This window comes from Sorex fumeus, unplaced genomic scaffold (genome assembly GCF_029834395.1).
Source record: "Sorex fumeus unplaced genomic scaffold, SorFum_2.1 ptg000098l, whole genome shotgun sequence".
Classification (NCBI taxonomy): Eukaryota; Metazoa; Chordata; class Mammalia; order Eulipotyphla; family Soricidae; genus Sorex; species Sorex fumeus.
Genome location: NW_026606155.1, coordinates 85,150,138 through 85,174,945, shown reverse-complemented (window position 1 = coordinate 85,174,945; position 24,808 = coordinate 85,150,138). Strand labels below are relative to the sequence as shown.

General features: G+C 50.3%; 3 protein-coding genes across 3 annotated transcripts in view; 2 read left to right on the top strand and 1 right to left on the bottom strand.

The window, feature by feature from the left end:
• Positions 1 to 3,454: 3,454 nt before the first annotated feature.
• On the top strand, positions 3,455 to 13,512 carry PPP1R14D (protein phosphatase 1 regulatory inhibitor subunit 14D). The gene is made up of 4 exons (XM_056134396.1): positions 3,455 to 3,688; positions 12,962 to 13,045; positions 13,225 to 13,257; positions 13,447 to 13,512. Exons 1-4 carry the CDS (start codon positions 3,455 to 3,457, stop codon positions 13,510 to 13,512), a joined length of 417 nt encoding a protein of 138 aa, XP_055990371.1.
• Positions 13,513 to 14,468: 956 nt separating this feature from the next.
• On the bottom strand, positions 14,469 to 22,333 carry ZFYVE19 (zinc finger FYVE-type containing 19). The gene is made up of 11 exons (XM_056134094.1): positions 22,199 to 22,333; positions 19,895 to 20,016; positions 19,697 to 19,747; positions 19,246 to 19,364; positions 18,860 to 19,005; positions 18,372 to 18,480; positions 16,235 to 16,420; positions 15,561 to 15,634; positions 15,188 to 15,286; positions 14,948 to 15,069; positions 14,469 to 14,864 (listed from the first exon to the last, which is right to left on the bottom strand). The coding sequence occupies exons 1-11, from the start codon at positions 22,250 to 22,252 to the stop codon at positions 14,786 to 14,788; spliced, it is 1,161 nt and encodes a 386-aa protein (XP_055990069.1). The 5' UTR covers positions 22,253 to 22,333; the 3' UTR covers positions 14,469 to 14,785.
• A 252-nt stretch (positions 22,334 to 22,585) lies between these two features.
• Positions 22,586 to 24,808, top strand: part of DNAJC17 (DnaJ heat shock protein family (Hsp40) member C17) — a 36,397-nt gene continuing 34,174 nt past the window's right edge. The window contains exon 1 of the mRNA XM_056133554.1: positions 22,586 to 22,695. Within this exon, the coding sequence (XP_055989529.1) occupies positions 22,618 to 22,695 (78 nt within the window). The 5' untranslated portion in view covers positions 22,586 to 22,617. The remainder of the gene's footprint in view (positions 22,696 to 24,808) is intronic.

Here is a 24,808-nt window from a genome sequence, read left to right as displayed (position 1 = left end):
CAGATCATGTGATGCCAGAGATCAAACCTGGGACTCCTATTGGCAAAGCATTCCAGTTTACTGAGCTAATCCCAGTCTCTGAGCCTCTTAAAGTTTATTTTCATTGTATTTAGTTTATTTCTTTGACACTATCTAATATAACATAATATTTGTCTTTAAAAAATAAACAGCGGCTGGAGTGATAATACAGCGGGCAGGGTGTTTGCCTTGCACGCGGCCGATCTGGGTTTAATTCCTGGCATCCCATATGGTCTCCCAAACACCGCCAGGAGTAATTCCTGAGTGCAGAGCCAGGAATAACCCCTGTGGATTGCTGCGTGTGACCCAAAAAGCAATAAATAAATAAATAAAAATAGTGTTCTATTCCTTTTTTTTTTCCCCCCTTTTTGGGTCACACCCGGTGATGCACAGGGTTACTCCTGGCTCTGCATTCAGGAATTACCCCTAGCGGTGCTCAGGGGACCATATGGGATGCTGGGAATTGAACCCCGGTTGGCCACGTACAAGGCAAACGCTCTACCCGCTGTGCTATCGCTCCAGCCCCAGTATTCCTTTATTTTTCTAACAGATTTAGAAATTTTTTGTTACAGGAAATAAACAACTAAAAATGCCTTTTCTTTAAAATACAAGTGTCATGGCCACAGCGGGGATGGGCTGTCTCTTCCTGTCTCCCTGCCCTTTCAGCGTCCTGGCTGTCATGCCCACAATTGCCTCCAGACACCATTTAAGTGTATTAACGACTTTGACCCAGAGACTCATAAATGAATCTCAAAATGGATTAGCTCCCTACAGAGATGTCTCCGGACCCCAATCATTTACAATTTTAGAATTCTAGGAGCGGCCGCAAAAGCAGCCACGTAACCTCTCATGATATTCATAAAAGGCAATAGAAAATAAATTATCTAGCACCTGCCTGTGGTAGACAGGCTTGAAACGGTGGTGGAAAAATTTGAAATAATGGTTGTGGGTAGGTGTAATGGTGGTGGGATTGGTTTTGAAATATTGAATGTAATCAGTGTGAACAATCTTATGAAAATAAAATATAAAAATTAAAAAATAAGTGTGTCCAGAAATATTAACTCATTATTTGGAGTTTTTTTTTTTTTTTTTGGTGGGAGGTCACAACTGCCAATGTTTAGGGGTTACTTCTGTCTCTGCACTCAGAAACCACTCCTGGAGGTGCTCCAGGGACTCTGTGGAATGCGGGGGATTGAACCCGGGTCAGCCACCCAGTACTATCTCTCTGGGTCCTCTAACTTGATATTTGGGTTGGGAGGAGTGGAATAGGTTCCCAGGATTCTCTGCCAACCCAGCCTACAGTTCAATGTAAGGGGCAGGAGAATTCGGTGCTGCCTGGGGATTACCTTTGTCTCCCTGGTGGTGCTTGAGGCTACCAGGCTGCACCTGGCAGGCCTGCTCGGCTACAGAAAGTGGTGTTGGAAGACAACCACATGGTACCAGGGATTGAAGCGGAGCCAGATGCATATGAAGCAAATGCCTGAACTGCTGTGCTGTCTCTTGGGCCCCTAGAAGTATTAACTCATGACACTGGGGTGTAAAGTAGGTCTGCAGATATCCTTTGTAACAGGAAGGAGCTGAGTCAGGAGAAGGTCATGTGTTGATAAGCTTGGTTTCTAAGTAGTTGTCTCAGGGAATAGGATATGGGAGACAAGTTTGATCAATGAGCCTTTCTCAGCATACAGGGCCAGGCAGTGTTCCTTCAGGGAACCCTGGGGTGCTGGAGATCAAACCTTGGCCTCCTGCATGCTAAGCATGTCCTTGAGACTTTGCACTGTCTCTCTGGCACTCCTCATTTATAAGTTCTAGGTTATTTTTTGTTTGTTTGTTTGTTTTGTTTTGTTTTGCTTTTGTGGGGAGGAGGCCACACCCAGTGGTCTCGAGGGCTTCTTCTGACTCTGCTCAGAGATCACTCCTGGCGGGGTTCAGGAGTCTGTATGCAGTGCCAGGGATTGAACTCTTGGCTGCATTCAAAACAAGTGCTTTAATCCCCATACTATCTCTGCAGCACACCTTTATCTTTGGTGGTGGTGGCACCTGACAGTGTTCAAGGCTTACTCCTGGCTCTGCACTCAGGAATCCCTTCTGGCAGACTTGGGGGATCATCTGGGGTACTGGGGATCAAACCAGGGTCAGCCACATGCAAGCAAATGCCTTACCTGCTGTACTGCTGCTTCAGCTCCCCTTCATCTATTCTTAAAGTTAGCACACATTTAGACACATCCAGACACAACAAAATAGGGCACCAGTCCATGAAAACCCTTGGTAACCTTCTCTCTGACTCAGGCTGCAGACTGTCGCAGCGACATCAGTGGCTGAATTGGAACTGAATCCTGCTGGCAGTGGACCTTTTCTGTTTCTTTTTTTCTTCCAAATTTTCCCCTTACACTTTATACTCTTCCTGTTCTGCAAGAACCATCTCAGAGCCCAGTTCTCAGAGCCCAAATGTCTTTGTCACTATCAGGAGGGATAGAAAGGGCTCTCAGGGACTGGAGCGATAGCACAGTGGGTAAGGGCGTTTGCCTTGCACGCAGCCAACATGACTGACAACAGGTTCGATTCCCAGCACCCCATATGGTCCCCTGAGCACCGCCAGGGGCAATTCCTGAGTGCATGAGCCAGGAGTAACCCCTGAGCATCACCGGGTGTGACCCAAAAAGCAAAAAAAAAGAGAAAGGGCTCTCAGTTTCTTTTTAAGAGTCAGTATAGAGGTGCTGGAGTGATAGTACAGTGGGTAAGGCATTTGCCTTGCATGCAGCCGACCCAGGTTTGATTCCCAGCATCCCATATGGTCTCCCGAGCACTGCCAGGAGTAATTCCTGAGTGCAAAGCCAGGTGTAACCCCTGTGCATCACCGGGCATGACCTAAAAAGCAAAAAAAAAAAAAAAAAGGGAGACAGTATAGAGAACTGGAAACATGTACAGTAGTTAGGGTGCTTACCTCGAATGCAGTCTACTTGGGTTCAATTCCTTGCACACCATAGGGTGTTCTGAGCCCCATCAGGAGTGATCCCTTACTGCAGAGTCAAAAATAAGCCCTGAGTACAGCCAGGTGTGGCTTAAAAATGAAAACAAAATCAAGGGATGGTCAGCCTAGAGCACCCAAAGAAGCCCAGAAGCCATCAGAACCCAAGAGCCCTCCCTCTCGTGACCTGAGTGGGTCTGCAGGTGAGGCCACTGGGGCCTCAGCAGCTGCAGAAAAGAAAGCTGGGTGTAGCTCTGGAGTGGCCCTGCCTGGCAGTGGGGAAGCAGGAGGCTGGCATTCCCAGCAGCCAACAAAGACTTGTTGATCTTTGCCCCCCCTCGTTGCCACTCCCAGGGCCCAGGCCCTGCCTCCCACCTTCCCTCCAGGCCTCCCTGGTGCTTCACTTCCCTGCTCCCTGGGACCTGACAGAAGGGCAGTTTTCCCCCTGCTTCTTGCCCAGACCGATCCTTCATGCCGTCTTCAAGCCCTGCTGCTTGCACATCTACTCAGCCGAACACGGAGGCTTCAAGTAAGAAGGTCCAGTGGGCTCCAGGGACTAGGAGGCTCTCGTCCACAGACTCTGAGTCAAGAGCGTCCAGGGTCCGGAGACCCAGCCGGCTGACGGTGAAGTATGACCGAGGACAGCTCCAGAGCTGGCTGGAGACGGAGCAGTGGGTAGATGCCCAACTTCAGGAGCTCTTCCAGGTGGGTCCTGAGGAGGGCCCGGGTTGAGGGCTGGAGAGAGTTCCTGACTTTGGAGAAGTAGAGGCTGATGGGAAAGAAGGTGGGTCCTTGCAGGGAAGCCCAGGCCAGTGGTCCATCCACGGGCCTCCCACAATTCGGGGCTCTGCTTCTGAGCATCTTCATCTCCTGGGGAGGCTCTTTTGATTCCTGAGGTATAAAGTTAGGCTGCCGATATCTGTTTCTTCACCTTTATCTGACTTTTTCTTTCTTTTTTTTTTCCTTTTGGGTCATACCTGGCGATGCACAGGGGTTACTCCTGGCTCTGCATCCAGGAATTACTCCGGGTGGTGCTTGGGGGAGCATATGGGATGCTGGGAATCGAACCCGGGTTAGCTGTGCGCAGGGCAAACGCCCTACCCACTGTGCTATCGCTCCATCCCCTTTCTGACTTTTTCTTTTGTGTGTGTGTGTCTCTGGCCCCTGGAAAGACTTTTTAAAAATTATTATTATTTATATTTTTTGTTTGGGGCCCACATCTGTCAGGGTTCCAACTTACCCCTGGCATTGTGCTCAGGAATCACTCCTGATGGGGCTCGCGGAGCCTAATGGATGCTGGGGATCGAACCCAAGTCAGTTGTGTGCAAAACAAACCCCCTATCAGCAGTCCCCTATTTTTTTTTATTTTTATTTTTCAAGACTCCTTGGTCCGTGTTTCAAGACGGGTCGGGTGGGTGGCCGACATCGCCGCCGACACCCCCCCCCCCCACCAGCCCCGTGTGCTCCCTTCGCCCGGTCGGTGACGGCGTGGCCTCGGAAACCCCCCGAGCCTGGGGACACTTAAGTGATTAAGTGATTAAGTGATTTATTTTTAGACTTTGGTCTTTGTTTGCGCTTATCTTGAATTGTACAATAACAATCAGTCATATATGTGTAGCTTCACTTTAAGTGACAAGTAAATAGAAGTAAATGTTCAGTTCTGAGCCCGAGAGAAAGCACAGTGGGTAAAGCACTTGTCTTGCGTTATGGCTGACCTTGGTTTAATCTCTAGCATCACATACAATCCTTCGAGCACCACCAAGAGTGGGTCCTGAGCACAGATCCAGGAGGAAGCCCTGAGCACAGACAGATATAGCCCAGTTCCCCCCTTCTTTCCTAAAAATGATCAGTTCCCCAGTCATGCCTACTTAGTCACATTTCAAAAGCCCGGAAGCCCCAGGTGGTTAGTGGCTGTCATAGAGTCAGAGCAAACACAGAACATTTCCTAATGGATAGTACTGGGCGTGAGTGCCAAGTTAGCAGAGGAGGGTGCTGCCCTAGCTGTGGCCAGGAACAGGACCATCTTAGCTAATGTTCAGTAAGAGCCACCTTGCTAAGACCTCAACCATTAGACTTAACACTTTGAGCACTTAGCTATGTGACAAGCCCTGGATGTAAGATCTCATCTACCCTCCTGCAATTTCATCCAGTGGTTTCTGTTCACCCGTGGAGGAAGAGGATGCTTAGAGATGCTGAATTCACCCTCCCTCCCTCAGGTAACAGAGGGCCAAGGGGTGGGAGCTGAGCTCTGCCTTCAGCAACAAGTGAGAATCCACACCTGACGTATTAACAACAACAGCATAAGGACAACTACAAAAAGTCCAGCCCCAGCTCCCCCACAACTGAATTTTAAAAAAGTACTAAAAAAATTTACATAACTGCGGGAGTGGGATACACCTGGCAGTGCTCAGGGACTGCTCTTGGCTCTGTGTTCAAGAGGGATCATAGAGTGCTGGGGATGGAACCCAGGCCTCCTGAACGCAAAGCAGGTACGCCAGCCTGCTGAACCGTTTCCTAGCCCCCGCCACTGAATTTCAGTCAGGAGACTTGGGCTGAAAGGCAGCTCAGCAGACTGTGTGCTTGCTTTATGTATGCTGGGATCCCATGTCTCCTGGTCTCCTGGCAAAGAGCTGGGAGGCAACCCTGAGAAACCTGGAGTATGGTCTACAAACCAACCAACCCACTGCCCCCAAAAGCAAGAAATTCAAGAGTAGGGCATGAATTTAAGTATATCTTATTTACTCTGAAATAAACTAAGGAAACAAAGTCCAAAACTTTAAAACATAAATAAAATCCAGCAGGAGAGTTGGGCCAGGCACTGGTATATATATATATATATATATATATATATATATATTTTTTTTTTTAATCGAATCACCATGAGATACAGTTACAAAGTTGTTCTGGATTGGGTTTCAGTCAACACCCTTCCCTTCACCAGTGCACATTTCCCACCTTCCCACCACCAATGTGCCAGGTTTTTCTCCCACCACCCCAGTACATTTCTTCTCCTTCCTCCCTCTCTTCCTCCCTTTCTCTCCCTCCCTCTCTTTCTCTCTCTCTCTCCTCACTCTCTTCTCTCTCTCGTTCTCTCTCTCTCTTTCTCCTGTCTCTATGTCTCTCTCTGTCTCTCTCTGTCTCTCTCTCTCTCTCTCTCTCTCTCTCTCTCTCTCTCTCTTTCTCTCTCTCTCTCCCTTCTCTGGGCACTGGTGATTTCTGGTAAGCGCTGCTGAGGATCAGAGTACACAAGGCAGGTTTCTCTCCTCTGGACTCAGGTGCTATCTTTTCTCCGGGCAGCAAGTCTGATTTACATTTAGAGAAGTGTGTGGCTTGGGCTGTTCAGTGGCACTCCCTGAACCATGGCTGAGTTTGCTGTGGGGTTGTTGCATCTCCTGCAGTAGCCTGGGCCTGGGCGGGGAGAGATTAAGGAGCTGGTACTGAAGTGACGGTGTTTCTTGGCCTGTGACTCACCCCCAGTGCCATTCACCCTCTGGATCTGTTTCAAGTGTACGTTTTGCCTGAAAAGTCCTGTTTCAGACACTGCAGGACAAAGTATTTCTGATAGCTAACAACAACCTAAAGGAACTTCTTTTGCAAGATCAAAGCAGGAGGGAATGTTGAATAATAATGAACTCATAACTTCAGAAAACAGGTCGTGTGGGAGGACCACTCCCAGGCAATGACCGGAATAAAGAGCCTGACCCATGGTTGCCATGGCAATTGTCCAAAGGTGCCAGGTGGCAGCTCCTCTCCCAATCTCTGCTCTTTTTAGCAGGAAGCAGTTAAGCATTTGGGAATTCTCATGTGTCTGGTTATCTCGGGTAGGGATTAGGGCAGTCGGACCTTCCCCATCTCCAAGACTCTTTCCCCTGTGTCCACCTCAGATGGCCCCAGGGATGCCAAGGGATTATTTCCAGGACACAGCACTTTATGTGATAAAATCAGAATTATGGGGGCTGACCTTCCTTTTTGGTGGCCTCACCTCTTTCCTCTTGCAGTGCAATATGGCTTGGATTCTTCATTTTATTTTATTTTTTTTTATTTTGGGGCCACATCTGGCAATGCTCATGGCTCACTCCTGGCTCTGCACTCAGGGATCACTTGTGGCAGGGCTCAGGGGTTACTCCTGGCAGATCTCAGGGGATCATAGGAAACACTAGGGATCAAACCCCAGTAGGCTGTGTGCAAGGCAAACACCCTTCCTGCCCTACTATCACTCTGGTCATTGACTTGGTTTCTTCTTTTTTTTTGTTTGTTTGTTTTTGGGTTACACCTGGTGTTGCTCAGGGGTTAGTCCTGGCTTTTCTCTCAGGAATCACTCCTGGAGTTGCTGGAGGACCATATGGGATGCTGGGAATTGAACCCGAACCCAGATCAGCCATGTGCAAGGCAAACACCTTACCTGCTATACTATCGCTCTGGACCCTGGCTTGACTTTTTGGAGGCTACTGTCAGGGTCCCACAGTGCACCCAGACACCCAGACATGGGGCCTGGAGCTCCTATAGTTCAGGGGCTGGTGTGGATTTGGCTTCTAAACAAGGACTTAAAGACTCACACGTTTCTCCTGTTTTACTTTATTTATTTACTTGGCTTTTTGGGTCATATCCAATTATGCTCAGAGGTTACTCCTAGTTCTGCATTCAGGAATTACTCCTGGCGATGCTTGGGGACCATATGGGATGCCAGGATTGAATCCGGACCAGCCATGTGCAAAGCAAATGCCCTATCCACTGTGCTATTGCTCTGGGCCCTCTCCTGTTTTAGAGACATTCACTGAACAACATGCTCTCCTCATCCCAGTTACCATATTCTAGTTCATATTTTTTATATTATTTTGATTTTATTTTGTTTTTTTTGAGTCACATTTTCAGTACTCAAGGTGTGCTGACGTGTTTGGGGGTGGGGAATAAGGAGCTTTGGGGCCACCCCCACAGGTGCTTGGTGGAGCTATTCTTGCTTCTGTGCTTTGTGGGTCACTCCTGGATGTGCCTATGGGACCCTGTGGTGGCAGGGATCAAACCAGGGTAAGCTACATGCAAGGCAATTACCTTAATCCCTGTCTGTCTCTCCTGCCCCTGATGGGCCGGCATTTAAGGAACCAATCTATTGACTCAAAGGGATGGATCACGTGCCTTACATGTGGGAGCCCCAGGGTTGATTCCTAACATCTCATGGTCCCCTAAGTACCATCATAAATGACTGTTGAGTTGACAGCCAGGAGTAGACCCTGAGCATGGCTAGATATGGCTAAAATTTCAAAACAAAATAAAAAATTGTATTGAGGCTTGAGAGATAGCTCAGTGGGCTAGAGTTCTAGACAGGAGGCCGAGGTTTGATCCCTGGCACCACAGGGACCCCTGAGCATAACTGGATAGCCCCCAAAAAACTTTAGTCAATGCATATACAGCATGTCCTCAAAAAGTGTTCCTTTGTTATAATAACAGAAGCAATCTCAGCTAAGAGATTTCCCAGCAGTGCTTGAGGGCTGCTCCTGGGAGAGTGCTTGGTAGACTCACAGACTTGTCTTATTTCCCTTCTTCCTCCTCCTCATGTGTCCTGAACTACCTACTACCTAATGGCTGAAAGCACTGTTCCCATATTTTGTCCAGTTTTCTAATTACTTATGTTGGGAGAATATATCTTGTCTCCATTAACTTTATTATGAGCTCAGGCATAAAGATCTAATCAATTCTTTTCTGTTTTTGCTTTGGGGGCACACCCAGTAGTACTCAGGGGACTCCTGGCTCTGTGCTGAGGGATCACTTCTGGTGGGGTTCAGGGGACCATATGGAATTCTGGTTATTGAACCCGGGTTGGCTGTATACAAAGCAAGTACTCTCCCCACTGAACTATCACTCTGGCCCAATTTCTGGCCAACTGTTCTTACTTGGCTGTCAGGTCTCTCTTGCTCCAGGAAACCATCTTAAATCTCAGATTTGGTTAGGTTCCCTCCCATATACTCTCTTTGGGTCTCATCAGCATGTCTGTCATCAAATAACTGTTGTTTTACTTTCTTTTTTTCTTTTCTTTTCTTTTTGAGTCACACCCGGCAATACACAGGGCTTACTCCTGACTCTGCACTTAGGAATCACTCCTAACAGTGTTCGGAGGACCATATGGGATGCTGGAAATTGAACCCGGGTCAGCCACATGCAAGGCAAACGCCCTGCCCACTGTGCTATTGCTCTAGTCCCTGTTGTTTTACTTTCTATATTCTTCATGAGGCCAAAAAGATTTCAGGGTTAGGAATCTATCTCTCTTGCTATTTTGTCCTCAGCACTCATTACAAAGTGGGAATCCTGAGTCAGAGCAATAGCACAGTGGGTAGGGTACTTACAACAGATAACCAACCCAGATTCAATCCACTGCACCACACATGGTCCCCCAAGCCTACCAGGGAGTGATCCCTGAACACAGGGTCAGGAGAAAGTCCTGAGCATCACCACATGTGGCCACCTCAAAAATACAACAAAGCAAAACAAAGAGAACACCCCCAAAACAATCCGAGACACATTGCATACCCTCTGAATGCACGTAGGTTTGATTCCCAGCAACCCCCCATCCCCAGCCCCTTCCAAGTGTGATCCTGGCAGCACTGGCATTTGAGATCCCTCAAACCACAACAAATTGTGTAGCCCCTGCCAAGTACTGCCACTAAGTGTTTGAGTACTACAACCAAGTGTGTGTGAGATCCCCTACACCTAACAGCATCCTTCTCATCCCAATAGCAACAAGGGGAGGGAAAATATATATATATATATTGGGGCTGAGAGACAGTACTGGAGGTAAGGCACTAACCTTGCATGCAGCAGTTTTGTCTCTGATTTAATCCCCAGCACCATTCATGATTGCCTGAGAGCTGCTAGGAGTCACTGTGTGAAGCCCTACACACACACACACACACACACACACACACACACACACAAATATATATATATGTATATAATATATAATTATCAGATGCTAAATCAGATGAAGTAAAACGAAGGAAGTTTAAAGGACCAGAGAGATAGTATAGGAATTAAGACACTTGCCTTGCACACGGCTGGTCCTGGTTCAATCGCTAGCAACACATAAGGAGACCTCAAGCCCCACTAAGAGTGATCCCTACAGAGCCAACTGTAAGCCCTGAGCACTGCTAGGTATGATCCAAACACCAGGGTCGGAGGCAGGGGAAGGAAGTCTAAAGCTTAGGGATTTAGAAAGGATTTATTCAGAAATTTCGCACTATTTCTTTGTGATTTAATTTTTGGAGTTGCTGGGGAGGGAACACAGGCCCTAACATATGCAAGGAATACACTCTGCCACTGAGCCACATTCCAAGCTCGTAATCTCTTCTTGAAAGGTATGGAAGGGGACCTGAGCAGTAATACAATGGGTAAGGCATTTGCTTTGCACATGGTAAACTCAGGTTCGATCTCTGACATTCCTTATGGTCCCTCAAGCACTGCCAGGAGTGAGCCCTGAGTGTAGAGCTAGGAATAACTCCTGAGCATTGTCAGGTATAACCCCCCCAAAAAGAGAAAGGTATGGAAGGACCAAAATCTTCTTTTGGTTTTGTTTTGGGGTTATACGCGGCAATGCTCAGGGGTTACTCCTGGCTTTGCACTCAGGAATTACTTCTGTTGGTGCTTCGGAGACCACATGGTATGCTGGGGATCAAACCCAGGTCAACTTCGTACAAGACAAGTGCCCTACCTGCTGTACTACTCTCTGACCCCCCAAATTGTTAACTGTTTTGGTTTTTTGTGTGTGTTCTGATTTAGGGGGCATACCTGCTGTGCTCAGGACTTATTCCTGGCTCTATGCTCAGGAATCATTCCTGGTGGGATGTGGGGGACCACATGGTGACACAGCTAAAAACTGAGTGTGTGTAAGGGAAGAATCTTACCTGCTGCACTATTTCTCTAGAACCTTCTTGTCTTTTTTACTGAATTGATACTTGAACAAATGAGACAAAAGCAGCATGTCCCTGAACACAAATCAAGAAAAGTGGACCCAACCTATATCAGTTCTTTTCTGTCATTTCCATTTGAGAAGGCCCTTGATGAAGTAATCAAAAATTATTGGTTTAGGGCTGGAGCAATAGTACCTGCAGCTGACCCAGGTTCAATCCCCAGAATCCCATATGGTTCCCCAAGCACTGCCAGGAGTAATTCCCGAGTGCAGAGCCAGGAGTAACTCCTGGGCATCATTGGGTGTGATCCAAAAAAAAAAGCAAAAAAAATTATTGGTTTATTAAATGTTGGCTTTACATGTTGTTTGTTTGGGGATCACACCTGGCAGTGCACCTCCTGGCTCTGAATTCAGGGATCACTCCTGATGGGCTCAGGGGACCATATGAGATGCTGGGGATAGAACCCAGGTCAGTCTCCTGAAAGCAAGCCCGACATGTTGTACTGTGTCTCCAGCCACAGCCACTGATCTTTAATGTCTTTATAGTTTGTCTTTTCCAGAATTTCAAATAGCTGGAATCACTTAGTAATACACATTAAATCTTTGGGATTACTCCTGGCTCTGTGTTTAGGGATCACTAGTGATACTGTTCAGGGGACCATATGTGGTGCCAGGGACCCAACCAAGCTTGGTCATGTGTAAGGCAAGTGCTTTACCTATTGTGCTATCTTTCCTTTTGTTTTCTTCCTTGTAAGGGGACTATTCCTGGTGGTGCTCAGGGCTAACACTTAGCAAAGAAGAGGTATGAGGGGTTGTGTAATGCCAAGGGCCAAATTCAGGGCCTCACACATGAGTGTCATGTGCTCTCTACCACTTGAACCTCTCCATGTCTTTTTTTAAAAAAAAAAAAAGAAAGGAAAGAAAAGAAAAGACCACACACAGCATTTCTCAGGGGCTACTCCAAGCTCAGTATGTGGGGGGTCACTCCTGAAGGTGCTCAGGGGACCATGGATGCTGTGGCTCTGGGGACCTGGGGAAGCTTACTGGGGAGGCAAAGGAGGCTTGGTCTGGGTCCTTCCCCTCCCCACTATAGGGAGTGGTGTCCGGGGCAGAGCACGACTGTGTGGTGTGCGCTGGGGATTGAATTTAGGCTGCCCAAATTCAAAGCATGCATTCAGCCTTTTGGGTTCTCTCTGGCCCCTTAAACAGGCTTTTAATTATTATTTTTATTTTTTATTCTTTTGGTTTTTGGACCACATCCAGCGGTGTTCAAGGCTTACTACCGCTCTGTGCTCTGGGATCACTCCTGGCAGTGCTTGGGGCGTGGGGGATGGAACCTGGATCGGCTGTGTGCAAAGCAATATCCTACTCACTGTACTATTTCTCCAGCTCTAAACATGCTTTTTAAAGATCCTTAGCCCTGGGACTGGGACTGGAGCGATAGTACAGTGGGTAGGGCATTTGCCTTGCATGTGGCCAACCAGGGTTTGATTCCCAGCATCCATATGGTCCCCTGAGTAACGCCAGGAGTAATTCCTGAGTGCAAAGCCAGGAGTAACCCCTGTGCATCACCAGGTGTGACCCAAAAAAAAACATAAATAAATAAATAAAGATCCTTAGCCCTGTTTCAGAAGCAGACAGTGGGTTTTGAATAATTGTTGATTAGATCAATGAATGACTAATTTTTTGGGGGGGGCCTCCAAATAAAGGTTTAATGAGGTAACATTGGTTTGTAACATTATACACGTCATAGATATACAGTATATATTTTTTAATTTAAAAATTAAATTTTTAAACTTTTTTATTGAATCACTGTGAGATAGACCATTACAAAGCTGTTCATGATTGGATTTCAGTCATATACTATTGCAACACCCATCCTTCCAACCAGTACACTTCCCAGCACCAGTGTCCCCAGGTTCCCTCCCATCACCCCCCACCTCCCACCCTGAATGACCACTTTGAGTAAGGTAAAAAGACGAACTGAGTATGGGAAGGACCGTGGGAGACGGTCCAGGGCAGAGCAGGAGAGTGTGGTCCGGTACCTGACCAGGCCCCCATGAGTCCCATTTCTCAAACAGGATCACCCGACCCTTCTTGAGCCTGAGATTGACTTGGAGGTGCTTATGGACCTATCAACAGAGGAGCAGAAGCCTTGGCTACAGGTAGAAAAGGGGACTGGGTTGTGGTCCTGGGGTTGAGGGACGAAAAGTGGGATTGGGTTAAGCTCTGAGTCCTTGGGTGGAGTGGGGTGAACCGATTGTGAGGGGACAATTTCCGGGACACTGAGTGGGGGCTCGTGGAAAAGTGCTGTGGTTCAGGGACTCTCCTGTTTCCTATCCAGGATATTCTCCGCGACAGTCCCCACCCCACAGAGGTAAGGGATGCTGTGGTTCTGGAGCCGTGGGGAGGCTTACTGGGGAGGCAGATAGTATCTGAAGGGAGGCTTGGTTTGGGTCCTTCCCCTTTTCATACCTATAAGGAGCTGTGTCCAGGGCAAAGCAGGAGAGTGTGGTGGGTGCATGTGTGTGGCCCTACACCCCGAGCTCATTTGTTTTTCTCTCAGACTTTTATCTCTGAGCTGCTCAGTCGACTCAAGAAACTCCGAAGACTCAGTCGGCCTCAGAAATAATCCTGTGACACAGTGTCAGCAGCCTTAGGCCTCCCGTGCACCTCTGGATCCATGCCCAAGAGGAAGGCAGTTCTCTGGGACAAAGAATGTGGAGGATGAAGAGGGACATTTGACCAGCCTAGAGTATGTGCAAGTTCCTGTCAGTTGGACTTTCTGGAGCTGATCATGGCTTTTCCCCTATGCTTTTCTTGACAACCAAGTGTATAAAAACTTTTAGGAGCCTCAGCTGAATGAAGTGTGAAGCACCTCTGTGTTGAGGGATGGGTGTGTGTGCAGGGGCAATGAGGGGGGAGTCATACTCTCAAAGGTAAGCAAGTAACTAGGCTCTATCCACACATTATCCACCATCCACCCACCTACCAACTCATTCTTCTACCCATTAATCCACCCACATACCTATCCATCCTTTTATCCATTCACTATCCCATATATCGGCTCTTCTTCTTGTTTTTGGGCCACATCTGGTGGTGCTCAGGGCTCATTCTAGCTCTGCAAAAACTGGGGTCACTCATGGCTGGATTCAGGGGACCATATGGGGTACTGGGCATCGAACCTGGTTCGGCTGCTTGCAAGATAACTGCCCTACCTAAAAGATAATATATTCTCTCTCTGGATCCCCATCCATCCATCCATCCATCCATCCATCCATCCATCCATCCATTCATCCATTCATCCATCCATCCATCTTGGTCTTCAGAATTTAAAGCTCAGCAACAAAAGAAGCCCATCTGGCAAAGACACTGTGAAGCCCAGAGGAGAGGATAATAGGAAAACAATGGTGTGGACTTTGGGACATCAGAGGGACCATTCCCTCCTACACCCCTCAATCATACAGGTGGCCTCCACCTTGAGCTGGATCTAGCCAGAGGCAGGAAAAGAAACAGCAGGAACTAAGCAGAGACATTTAAGGAGCAGAACTACAGGGCAAGGGGTAGGTGCTGCAGACAGGCCTTGGGTCTGAGCCAATGTACTTTATTGTATACACTAAGTACCAAGGAAGAGCCCTGGAAGATTCAGCTTGGCTTTGCAGATTTAGTCTGGTCTTTCTCCTTCATGCTTCTCATTCCAGTTTGGGCTTTGAAGCTGGAGTGTTCCCAACTCCATCTTTTCATCAGCTACTCTGGTCGCTGTCTGAAATGGAGGCTCTTTCTTGTCCCGGGAAATGGAGGATGGGGAAAGGGCACATCCACCAGCAGTCTCGCCTCTCATGAGTCCCTGCGGCCGAGTCAGAGATGGGCATCCCAGTGCAAAGAACTGCCTCTCCAGGGAGTCCTCAGCGCTCTCGGCTGGCACGTGGGGGGCAGTAGGTTGATGCCTGATGCTCTTTAAGATCAAAGTCATCATGGCCTTCCCTGGGGGGCAAAGGCACATGGGTCAGGCACTCCACACAGTCTGTTACTCCCCCAGACCCCCCAAGCGCCCACGCGGCACTCACCGGAAGCAGCGGGCACAGTAGAGGTCTCCGTCACAGCCACGGCAGCGGAGGGTGGCATCCTCGTTACAGATGCAGCACCAGGGGAGCTCCTCCTCTTCCTCCTCCTCCTCCTTGGTCTGGGCCTTTGGAACCAGAGAAGAATGGGGGGGGGGGGATAGCTCTGAGTAAGGGGGCACAGGGGCAGGAACCAGCTTGTGGCTGGGAAGACACAGAGGCCTCGGGGGGAGAGGGTTCTCTCACCTTAGCCCGTGGCCTGCAGGATGGGGCCTGGGGTGGCAGAGCTGAATCCCGGGGGCTATTGAAGCCACTTGCCTCATCCAGGGCAGCTTCCTCGGTGAGCTGTGGATGGGAGGGAGAGCTACAGTGCCCAGGTCCAGGCCCAACCCCAAGATTGCTCAAATCATCTGCCTTTGGCTGTGCCTCCTAATTCCCCAGTGCAGGGGTGAGGAGGGCGGGTTGGGTGCGGGTGTGTGGGGGAGGAGGGGAGAAGGGGAGGGGAGGGAGGCCTGCATCACAGGAGCTGCTGAGTGACTGGTCCTCCAGCCCAGGAGGCAGGATAACAGGACCTGGCTGAGATGGGGATGCTGACAGAGCCAAGGCCATGTGGACCCACCTGCCGCAGGAGTCTCTGGACGGCTGTCTCCTCGTCCTCATCATCACTGTCGGGGAAGTAGTCCTGAAGTGTCACTGAGGAGGGAGAAGTAGGGATGGGTGGGGAACGTGGAGGAAGTCACATTCTTACCCCTGGGACTGGCCCAGACCTGCTCTCCCTGCCCCACCCCGCAGCAGGGTAAAAAAAAAAAAAATGGAGAGGGGCTGGAGCAATAGCACAGCGGGTAGGGCGTTTGCCTTGCATGCAGCCGACCCAGGTTCGATTCCCAGCATCCCATATGGTCTCCTGAGCACTTCCAGGAGTGATTCCTGAGTGCAAAGCCAGGAGTAACCCCCTGTACATCGCCGGGTGTGAACTAAAACAAAACAAAACAAAAAGACATGGAGAGGCTCAAGTGGTAGAGCATATGCCACTCATGTGTGAGGACCTGAGTTTGGCCCTGAGTTTGGTCTCTGGCATTACATAACCCCTCATACCCCTTAAGAAAAGCGGGTCTCTTCTCTGGATAGCCGCTGCTTATACACTGTCCTGCCACAATCTTCCTAGCACCATCCAGAGCTCCAGGGACCCCCGGGAACAGGGGCACCCCGTGCCTCATTCGGCCCTATCTGGGAGTGCAGCCACTTTGTAGAGCTTGGTCTCGGGGGTACAGTGGCCTTGTCCTGAGCCCTTACCTTTTTCGGGGTCCCGTCCCTGCAGCACAGCCAATCGTTTGGCCAGGGCCAGAGTCCGCTCCTGCCTCGTCTTCTCCTCCCGCAGCTCGACAGCTGCCTCAGCCAGCAGCCTGCTCTTCTCCTCCTCCGGGGACCAGTTGCTGCTCCCGGGGCCGTCCTGGTTGCAGGCCTTCTGTAGGGGTGCAGCTGGAAGGAGCAATGCAGTCAGGTTGATAGAGACACTCTGAGAGCTCTCCTCAAAGCCATCACGCCCATTTCCCCGCATGTGTGCGTCTGAGACCCTCGGCAATGTGTTCAGCACCAGCTCCTGCGGCTTCTACAGCTAAGTGAAAGCATTCATTTCTGAAGCCCGAGTGATAGTATGGCAGGGAGGGTGTGTGCCTTGCATGTGGCTGACTTGGTTTCCATCCCTGGCACCCTCATACGGTCCCCTGTCAGGAGTAATTCCTGAGTGCAGAGCCAGGAGTAAGTCCTGAGCACCATCAGGTGTGCCCTCCGCCACCTCCCCCACCTCCAAAAAGGAACTCTCAGTTTGTCTTATCACCTAACTGCTCCTTCAGCTCCAGAACTACTTGGTCTCATCATTTCTCAACCCCAGACAACAGCACCTGACAGGGTTATAAAGCATAGCTAGGGAGTCAGGGTGTCTCCAAGGCTGCCCTGGCTTTGCTGACACTCTGGCCAGGAGAGCAGCTGTGGGCACTGGCTTCTGCCCCCGAGAGGACCCTCTGAGTCATGACAACCAAAGAGTTCCAGACACTTCCCAACAGGCCGTGACTCATCCCTGTTTGGGGACCACTTCTCTGAGGTCTTGGGACAGAACTGTTTTTTTGTTTGTTTTGGGGCCACACCCAGCAATGCTCAGGGCTTACTCACGAATGTGTGTTCAGAGATCACTCCTGGCGGGGCTCAGGTGACCATTATGGGGAGCCAGGGATTGAACCCAGATTAGCTGGGTACAAGGCAAATACCCTACCAGCCTGACTACAGCTCTGGAATCTAAGCGGAACTTTTCCCGATGTGCCACTCCATGGTCTGTGTCTGGGCTGCTCAAGATAGTTGCTAGGAGATACATGTGGCTCCTGAGCAATTGAAATGTGGCTAGGACCACAGAAGAACCAAATTCTAATTGGTGAGAATTTTAAAAATTCTAATTAAAGGGTTAAGGTATTTGCTTTGCAAGTGGGCAAGACTGGTTTAATCCCCAGCACTGTCTATGATCCCTGAAAACAGAGTCAAGAGAAGTGCCAATTTGGGGCTGGAGCAATAGCACAGCGGGTAGGGCATTTGCCTTACACGTGGCCAACCAGGGTTCGATTCCCAGCATCCCATATGGTCCCCCAAGCACCGCCAGGAGTGATTCCTGACTGCAAAGCCAGGAGTAACCCCTGAGCATCACCGGGTGTGACCCAAAAAGCGGGGGGGGGGGGAGGGGGGGGAGAGGGGGGGAGGGGGAAAAAAAAGAGAAGTGCCAATTTCCATGGCCCCAACCAAACCACACCCTGCTCCCAATTAAATGTAAATTGCCTTCTTGTCTTTGTAACAGAGAACATTCTCTGAGCACTTCCTGTGAGCTGTGCAGGTACTGATACATGCAGCTCACTATACCATCTCATTTACCTTGTAGTTTCCCCATCAGGAGGGTTATATTATTATTATTGTTATTTTTACTTTGTTTTGGGGCTATATCCAGCAGTGCTCAGGACTTACTTCTAGCTCTGCACTCAGGGGTCACTTCTGGTGAGCTTAGGGACCATATGGGCTGCTGGGGATCAAACCTGGGTTGGTCGCTTGCAAGGTAAGCATCCTACCCATTGTGCTATTTTTTTTCTGACCCCACAGGAAGGGTTTCACCATCATCTCACAGTTGAAAGCAGCATTACGTAGAAAGGTCAAGTCCCTTGCCCAGAGTCACAGAGCTCGGTAAGTGAGCTGTGCAACTTGAGATGAGGATCACACTTACCACTATGTCACACTGGCTCCCCTGGAGAAGTGAACACAGTAAATGAGAGCACTAAGAATGATTTCCACCCCCCTCCCTGATTGATAGTTACCTCCCACAGGGCGGGAGGCAGAACCTCTCCCTCATTGGGAAAGAGGAGGGTCACGACCCCGGAAAAGTTCCATGGGGGATTACCTGGGCCTCCCAGCTCCCAGCTCTGGTCAATGGCCACCTCAGCTCCCAGCTGAGTCAGCAGATCCTGTGCCTGCTGAGTCTGGGTCCTGGTGTCCGGTGGCTGATGGGCCTGCTAAGAGAAGACAAGCTCAGTGGGTCACAGTGCGAGGGGGCTCTAAGGGCTTCTCAGCACAGACACAGGGGCTTAATCTAGGGCGCACGTAATCAAGCAGGTCTGGATGTCCCCAGGAGCACTGTGGGGCCTCTTTCCTCCCCACCCAATTTTGCTCGGCCCTGGCTCCCTGCCTGGCAGCAGCCGGAGGATCCAAAGGTGGGCGTGGGAGGCTCTGCTGACTTCTGCAAAGCACGTAAGTTTCAGGACTTCTACTGGCTCTTTGGCCTGCGTGTCCTCCCCGGATTTCTGCTGGGTCATTGGTCCTCCTCATGCCCTCCTTGGATTTCTGCTGGGTCTTTGGCCCTCAGAAGCCCTCCAAAGCCCCAGCACTCACCGGCTGAGAGGCCTGTGCAGGTGGAGGTCTGCCCTGCAGGGCAGCGAGCCGCGCCTCCATTTCCTGGGTGGAAGGGATGGGACGCTGGGGTTCATCTCGCAGCGCAGCCAACCTGGCCTCTATCTCGGCTGGTGAGGGTACTGACTCTGTGATTGATGGGGGAAATGCATAAGGTCCGTGGAGTCCACCCCAGGAGCCAGGAGGCTGTCAGTCAGCCCCAGTGCTTCTCACCCTCTTCCCAACCATGGTCCCCTGCAGACCTTGCTTCCCTCCTGCGGCTTCCATCTTATGAGTTGCTCAGTCTTGTGCCATGGTCCCCCTACTTAATGCAGTGGTCCCCCTGGGAAACACTGGCTTAGGCCACCACCCTGCCAGCCCCAACTCACTGGGCTTGTTCTCCTGGCGGAGCCGCGCAAGGCGCTCAGCAATGAGTTGGTCGGGGTGGCTCAGGCCCTGGTTTTGGGGAGCGCTGGGCTTCTGCTTGGCTTCCAAGGCTGCCACGCGCCTGGCAGGAGGAGATAGCGGCTTTGAAACAGCAGAAAAAAGGAGCCATTCACTGTTTTTCACTGCATCCCCTTCGGACATCCTGGGAGACTGTGAGGGACACGCTTCTGTGGCCCCGCTTCCCTGCCCAGCTGGCCAGTCAGAGGGGCGAGCGAAAGGGGCACAGTGGATCCAAAGCCTTTCCTGGGGAAAGAGCTGATAAGCGACTTCTGAACCCATGAGGGGAGTCAGGAGCTCGGGACTTGGGGTTTCCTGGGGAAAGTCTGAGGAGAATCCTGCTGTGTGCTCCCCGGTTCCCTGCCCACCACCATTCTCTATTTCTTCAGCACTTACTTCTTATAGTTCTGAGGAGGTGACCATTTGGAGGTATTGGGAGAAGATCCTCTATAGATGAGAAGTCTAGAGTCAGAACTACTGCCATGGGCCAGTGTGCTCCATCTCCTCTCCCACCCCCCAGCTGACTTGGAGCCTCAGAGCACAAGGCCTCCAGGCTGGTCAGTTGCTGACTGCCTTGCCTGGCTGAGCCCTCACCTGGTCAGGACCTCATGGCACTCCTTGCAGACTTTCTGTTGGGTATTGCCAGCCCGGGGCACCACAGCGCTGAAGTGAAGGCAGCCAGAACAGAAGGCCCGGCCACAATTCTTACAGCCGTACTACAAGAAACATGAAGGAGGGATCCACCTCGCACCCACCCTTGCAGGGTCCTTCCTGGCACTCTACAAGTACACACAGAGTGAAGGCACCGTAGCTGTGAGCAGCTGCAGCAAGGAGAGGAGGAGGGCCGTAAGGACTGGAGAGAGACAGGGGCGTTGGGTAGAGTGCCTCAGTCTCTCTTCTCTTATTCAAACCAAATAAAGCTTCATACAAAATTTCCAAGCTTTGAGGTCGGAGTGATGGCTCAACAGGACGAACGTGTTTTTCATTCAGGAGGAATAAGATTCGATCCCCAACCCCCAGCACTGTATATGACACCCCCAAGCACCCCCAGGAGCTACTCCTGAGCACAGGACTAGACGCACCCTCTGAGCACTGCCAGGCATGGCACCCCTCAAAAAAGAACTTCCAAGCCTTCTACCCTGTATTTGTGCTTGTTTTCTGTTTTTGCTTTTTTTGGGTCACACCCGGCAATGCTCAGGGGTTCCTCCTGGCTCTGCACTCAGCAGTTACTCCTGGTGGTGCTCAGGGGACCATATGAGATGCTGGGGATTATACCTGGGTCAGCTGCATCCAAGGCAAACGACCTACCCATTGTACTAATGTACTAATGCTCTGGCCCTCTATCCTGTATTTATTCAGTAGTCCCACACTGGGAGGAAGAGGGATCAATTCAGGAAGAGGGATCAATTTTGGGTCACAGACTTCAGCAGAGGAGAATCAAAGAGTGCAGACGACTGGAGAGATGTTTTATGCGGATGCCCTGGATGCGCTGGCTGTGGCTCCCAATAAACAAACTAGAGTGCGCAAGGTTCATCCCTTCTCTGCTCTAGAAGAGAAGAGGGAGGAGGGAGGGAAGAGTGGCTCTGGGTGGGATAAAAACAATAGGCTCCATTGATGAGGCGCTTACAGTGTGCCAGGCAAGCACTAACTCAGCACTTAACAGTGATCACTTGATTTAATCCTTACAATCTGCACACATTACTTAATCATGGTTACCACCACTATTTTTAATCTAACAGGGGGCTAGAGAAGTTATATAACCTACCCCATATCAAGGTCACCCAGTGGGTATGACCACAGAGCTCAAGTCTGAACCCTCATGGCTCTAACTTCCAAATCCAAATTTCCATTTGTTTCTGTTCTGGGGCATACCCAGAAGAGGGATATCAGGGATCAAACTTAGATCTCTTGGATGCAGTTTGCACTCCAGCCCACTAAGGTATCTCTTCAGCATCCACCTTCAAAATTCAGGTTTCTAAATTTCTTCTTCTTCACGTAGTGCCACATAGGGCTGGGGCAATAGCACAGCGGTAGGGCATTTGCCTTTCGCGCAGCCAGCCCGGCTCAGCTGGGTTCGATTCTTCTGCCCCTCTCGGAGAGCCCGGCAAGCTCTGAGAGTATCTCGCCTGCACGGCAAAACCTGGCAAACTACCCATGACGTATTCAATATGCCAAACACAGTAACAAGTCTCAAAACGGAGACATTACTGGGCCCGCTCGAGCAAATCGATGAACAGCGGGAGGACAGTGACACTGACAGTGACACGTAGTGCCATTTATTCATCCTATCTGGTGCCCATCTCCTGTTCACAATTCAGACAGAGGAAGCCTGCACTTTACCAGCAGACCCAGTGGCCAGGGGTCTATGCTGAGGATGAGGAGGATGAGGCACTTTGCCACGATGCCGTGGGAGCAGAAGGAAGGACAATATAATCTAACTCGAGAGATCTGGAAGGGCTCACTGCATGACGGCCACGATTTCAGAGCAGAAAAACTGAGCACTAGGATGATGGAGCATGGTCATAGGGTAGCGACTAGAGCCTAGAGCCGAACAGCGTGTGCTGGGAGGGATGGGGGGTGGGGGTAGGGCTGGACAGAGGGAAGTAAACAGTTAGATCCTGCAATTGACTGAGGAAAAGTCTTGCATTCCAAGAACTACAGTAGCGCGCTTTACAATTTTCAAGGAATTTGCACCTCCAGCACCTTCCTGGACTTTCACCCCAATTCCCAAAGTGAGGGTGTGGAAGCTCAGAAATGGAAACTGAGCCCTAGTGACTTTATAGATCACATCGCTAAAAGAGGGGATAAAACCCCACGTCTTCGGATTTTAAATCCCGAGCTTTTCTTTCCATTCCGCATCTTCTCTGGCCCTCTATCCCCCAAGGAGAGAAGACTCGCCTCCTTTTTGAAGATGGTGAACTTGACAGCGCAGCCGTAGCACCGACTCTCCATCCCGGCTCCCCGCGCCGCGCTGCACGACCCCCACAGAGCCGAGATCAAGCCCACCAGCTTGCGAGCCCCAAGAACCTTCACTCGGCCCCACCCCCCACGCCCACAGATCGCGACCACCTACGGCCGCCTGCAAGGGAATCCCGACTCGCCACCCTAGCCGGAGAGCGGGCGATGCCGGGAGCGGAGGCTGCCGGGAGTTGTAGTTTTTTCTCCATAACCGGGAACTTCCTTCCTCGACGCTCGAGTCTGACGCAGAACACAATTCCCAGGGGGCAAAGCGCCACGGAACTTTCCGGGGCCCGACAAGCCCCGCGCGCGCCGAGACTCCTGGGAGTTGTAGTACGAATCCGGTCGCGCTAGGAACCATGGCGGTGACCAAGGAGCTTTTGCAGATGGACTTGTACGCGCTGCTAGGCATCGAGGAGAAGGCGGCGGACAAAGAGGTGAGCACAGCGACTGGGAGGGCTGATCCTGAGGAGTCTGGCGCCTTTTTGTTTCCGGGCGCCTCCCCGGGCTAACTGGTACCCGCCTTCCGGGTTCGCTCAGGCCCTGCTCAGGGATGACGGGGTGGTCCGGCAGGACATTTCCCGGACAGTTCCGGGGGGCGTCTCTAGGATGTGGGGTCACTAGAGCGAGACCCGCGGCCCGAGACTGGCAGAGGCCGCGAGGTTGAGCCCCGGCGGGACCCTGCGCCTCCTCCCCGCGCCTGCGCACCCCGGACCTCTGCGTCCCTTGCGGTGCCCACGCCGGCCGAAGGGGTTTCTCCTTCTCCCGCAGGCTGACTTAATCTCATTTTACCCTGCGGCTGACAGTAAAGGCGAAGTCTCAAGTGTCCTTCACTCCGCTTCACCTCCTGCTCGGCTATGCAATAACCGTGGCATAGCCATCACTAATAACTTTTCCACCGTAGTTCCTTAACACTTTTCAAGTAGCGGTGTTCCCCACTCAGCATACGCTCAGGAGCCAGAATCAGGAGGCTCTGAAAGGTGCCACACAACTCCAGCTCAGCGAACTGCGCTCATGCTTTGCATTCAGGAGACCCTGTTCGGTGCCCCGCGCCCACAAGGAGTGCTCCCTGCTCTCAGACTTAGGAGTAAGCCCTGAGCAGCACCCCCACCACCACCTCCACCAAACAAAGTAAAATAGCATTATTTGTAGTAGCCAAAGGTTTGAAGCATCACGTGGCTCCTGAGAGATGAATGGATACAAAAAGTGTGGTTGAGGCATATAGTACTAAGTCTTAAGGAGGGACTTTTTTTTTAAAATTTCTGGGTCACACCCTGCGATGCTTAGGGGTTACTCCTGGCTCTGCACCATGAATCACTCCTGGTGGTGCTCAGGGACAATATGGGATGCTGGGAATCGAACCCGGGTCAGCTACGTGCAAGGCAGACTCCCATCCCGCTGTGCTATGGCTCCAGACCCTAAGGAGGGAAATCCTGACATATGCTGCATGAATAAACTTTGAAAACATGATGATACCTGAAATAAGCCAGTCACAGAAGGTCTGTGTTGCAAGAAACATCATAGCTTTACCTGGAGGACCCAGATTCACGGGGACAGAAAGTAGAATGGTGGAGGCAGAGCCTTAGTGTGTTGGACAGGACTCTTGCCAGGCATGAGACTGATCTGGTTTTGATAACTGACACCTAATATGGTATCACAAGCCTCACCAGAAGTCATCCCTGAGCTCAGCCTCAGCATGCTGGGTGTGGTCCCCCACCAAAAAAAGAAAAAAACACCAGAAAGTAGAATGGTGGCTTCCAGGGGTTGGAGGTAACTGTGTTAGAAAGGAGGTATTGGGAGTTCATTTTTATTTGATACAGAGTTCCAGTGGGAAAATATGGGAAAAAAAAAACCTCTGGAAATTGATGGCAGTGATGATTGTGCAATAAAATAGGTGTACTTCAGGCCACAAAAAATGATTAAAATGTGAGTCTAGGGGTGTGGCTCAAGTAGTAAAACATGTGCCTTGCATGTTTGAGGCCCTGAGCTCAACCTTTGTATCATGACCCCTCAGCTTATTGAGTTTGACCCCTGAGCACTGCACAATAAGAACAAAAAGGAGTGGAAGAATAAGTTTTATGTGACATATATTGTAACCAAAACAGTGTGTGACAAAGACCACATATCACCCCCTAGAACATTTTTTAGGGGCCGGAGAGATGGTTAAAAGGGCTGGAGTCTCAGTTTTGATCTCCTGCCCATATAGTTCTCCTCAGCACTGCCAGGTATGGTCCCAAAGCAAAATCAAAACAACATAAAAAATTATTACTAGAGGCTGAGGACTTTGTACAAGAGCTAAGTTGTATGCAAGGCATGCATCAGTATCTGTTCCCACTGTGGGTTTTTTTTTTTTTTTTGACTATACCTGGTGGTGCTTGGAGGTTACTCTTGGCTCTGTTTGGGGGTCGAGGGTCATTCCCAGTAGTATTTAAAGGGATTACATAATGTTAAATACACTCATAGGACTGGGACCCCTGCCAGGTTTGATTCCTGGCACCACATGGCTCCCTAGGCACTATGTGGTGTAGCCTTAGTGTTCCAGATAATCCC

What these genes read in the sequence shown, in the direction of transcription:
- PPP1R14D (XM_056134396.1), top strand. Translation starts at nt 3,455, where the DNA reads ATGCCGTCTTCAAGCCCTGCTGCTTGCACATCTACTCAGCCGAACACG. An exon ending in AACTTCAGGAGCTCTTCCAG is followed by an intron (nt 3,689 to 12,961) that starts GTGGGTCCTGAG and finishes TTTCTCAAACAG; the next exon opens with GATCACCCGACCCTTCTTGA. An exon ending in ACAGTCCCCACCCCACAGAG is followed by an intron (nt 13,258 to 13,446) that starts GTAAGGGATGCT and finishes TTTTTCTCTCAG; the next exon opens with ACTTTTATCTCTGAGCTGCT.
- ZFYVE19 (XM_056134094.1), bottom strand. Translation starts at nt 22,252, where the DNA reads ATGGAGAGTCGGTGCTACGGCTGCGCTGTCAAGTTCACCATCTTCAAA. An exon ending in CCGCCAGGAGAACAAGCCCA is followed by an intron (nt 19,006 to 19,245) that starts GTGAGTTGGGGC and finishes CATCAATCACAG; the next exon opens with AGTCAGTACCCTCACCAGCC. An exon ending in TCCAGAGACTCCTGCGGCAG is followed by an intron (nt 15,287 to 15,560) that starts GTGGGTCCACAT and finishes TCCCATCCACAG; the next exon opens with CTCACCGAGGAAGCTGCCCT.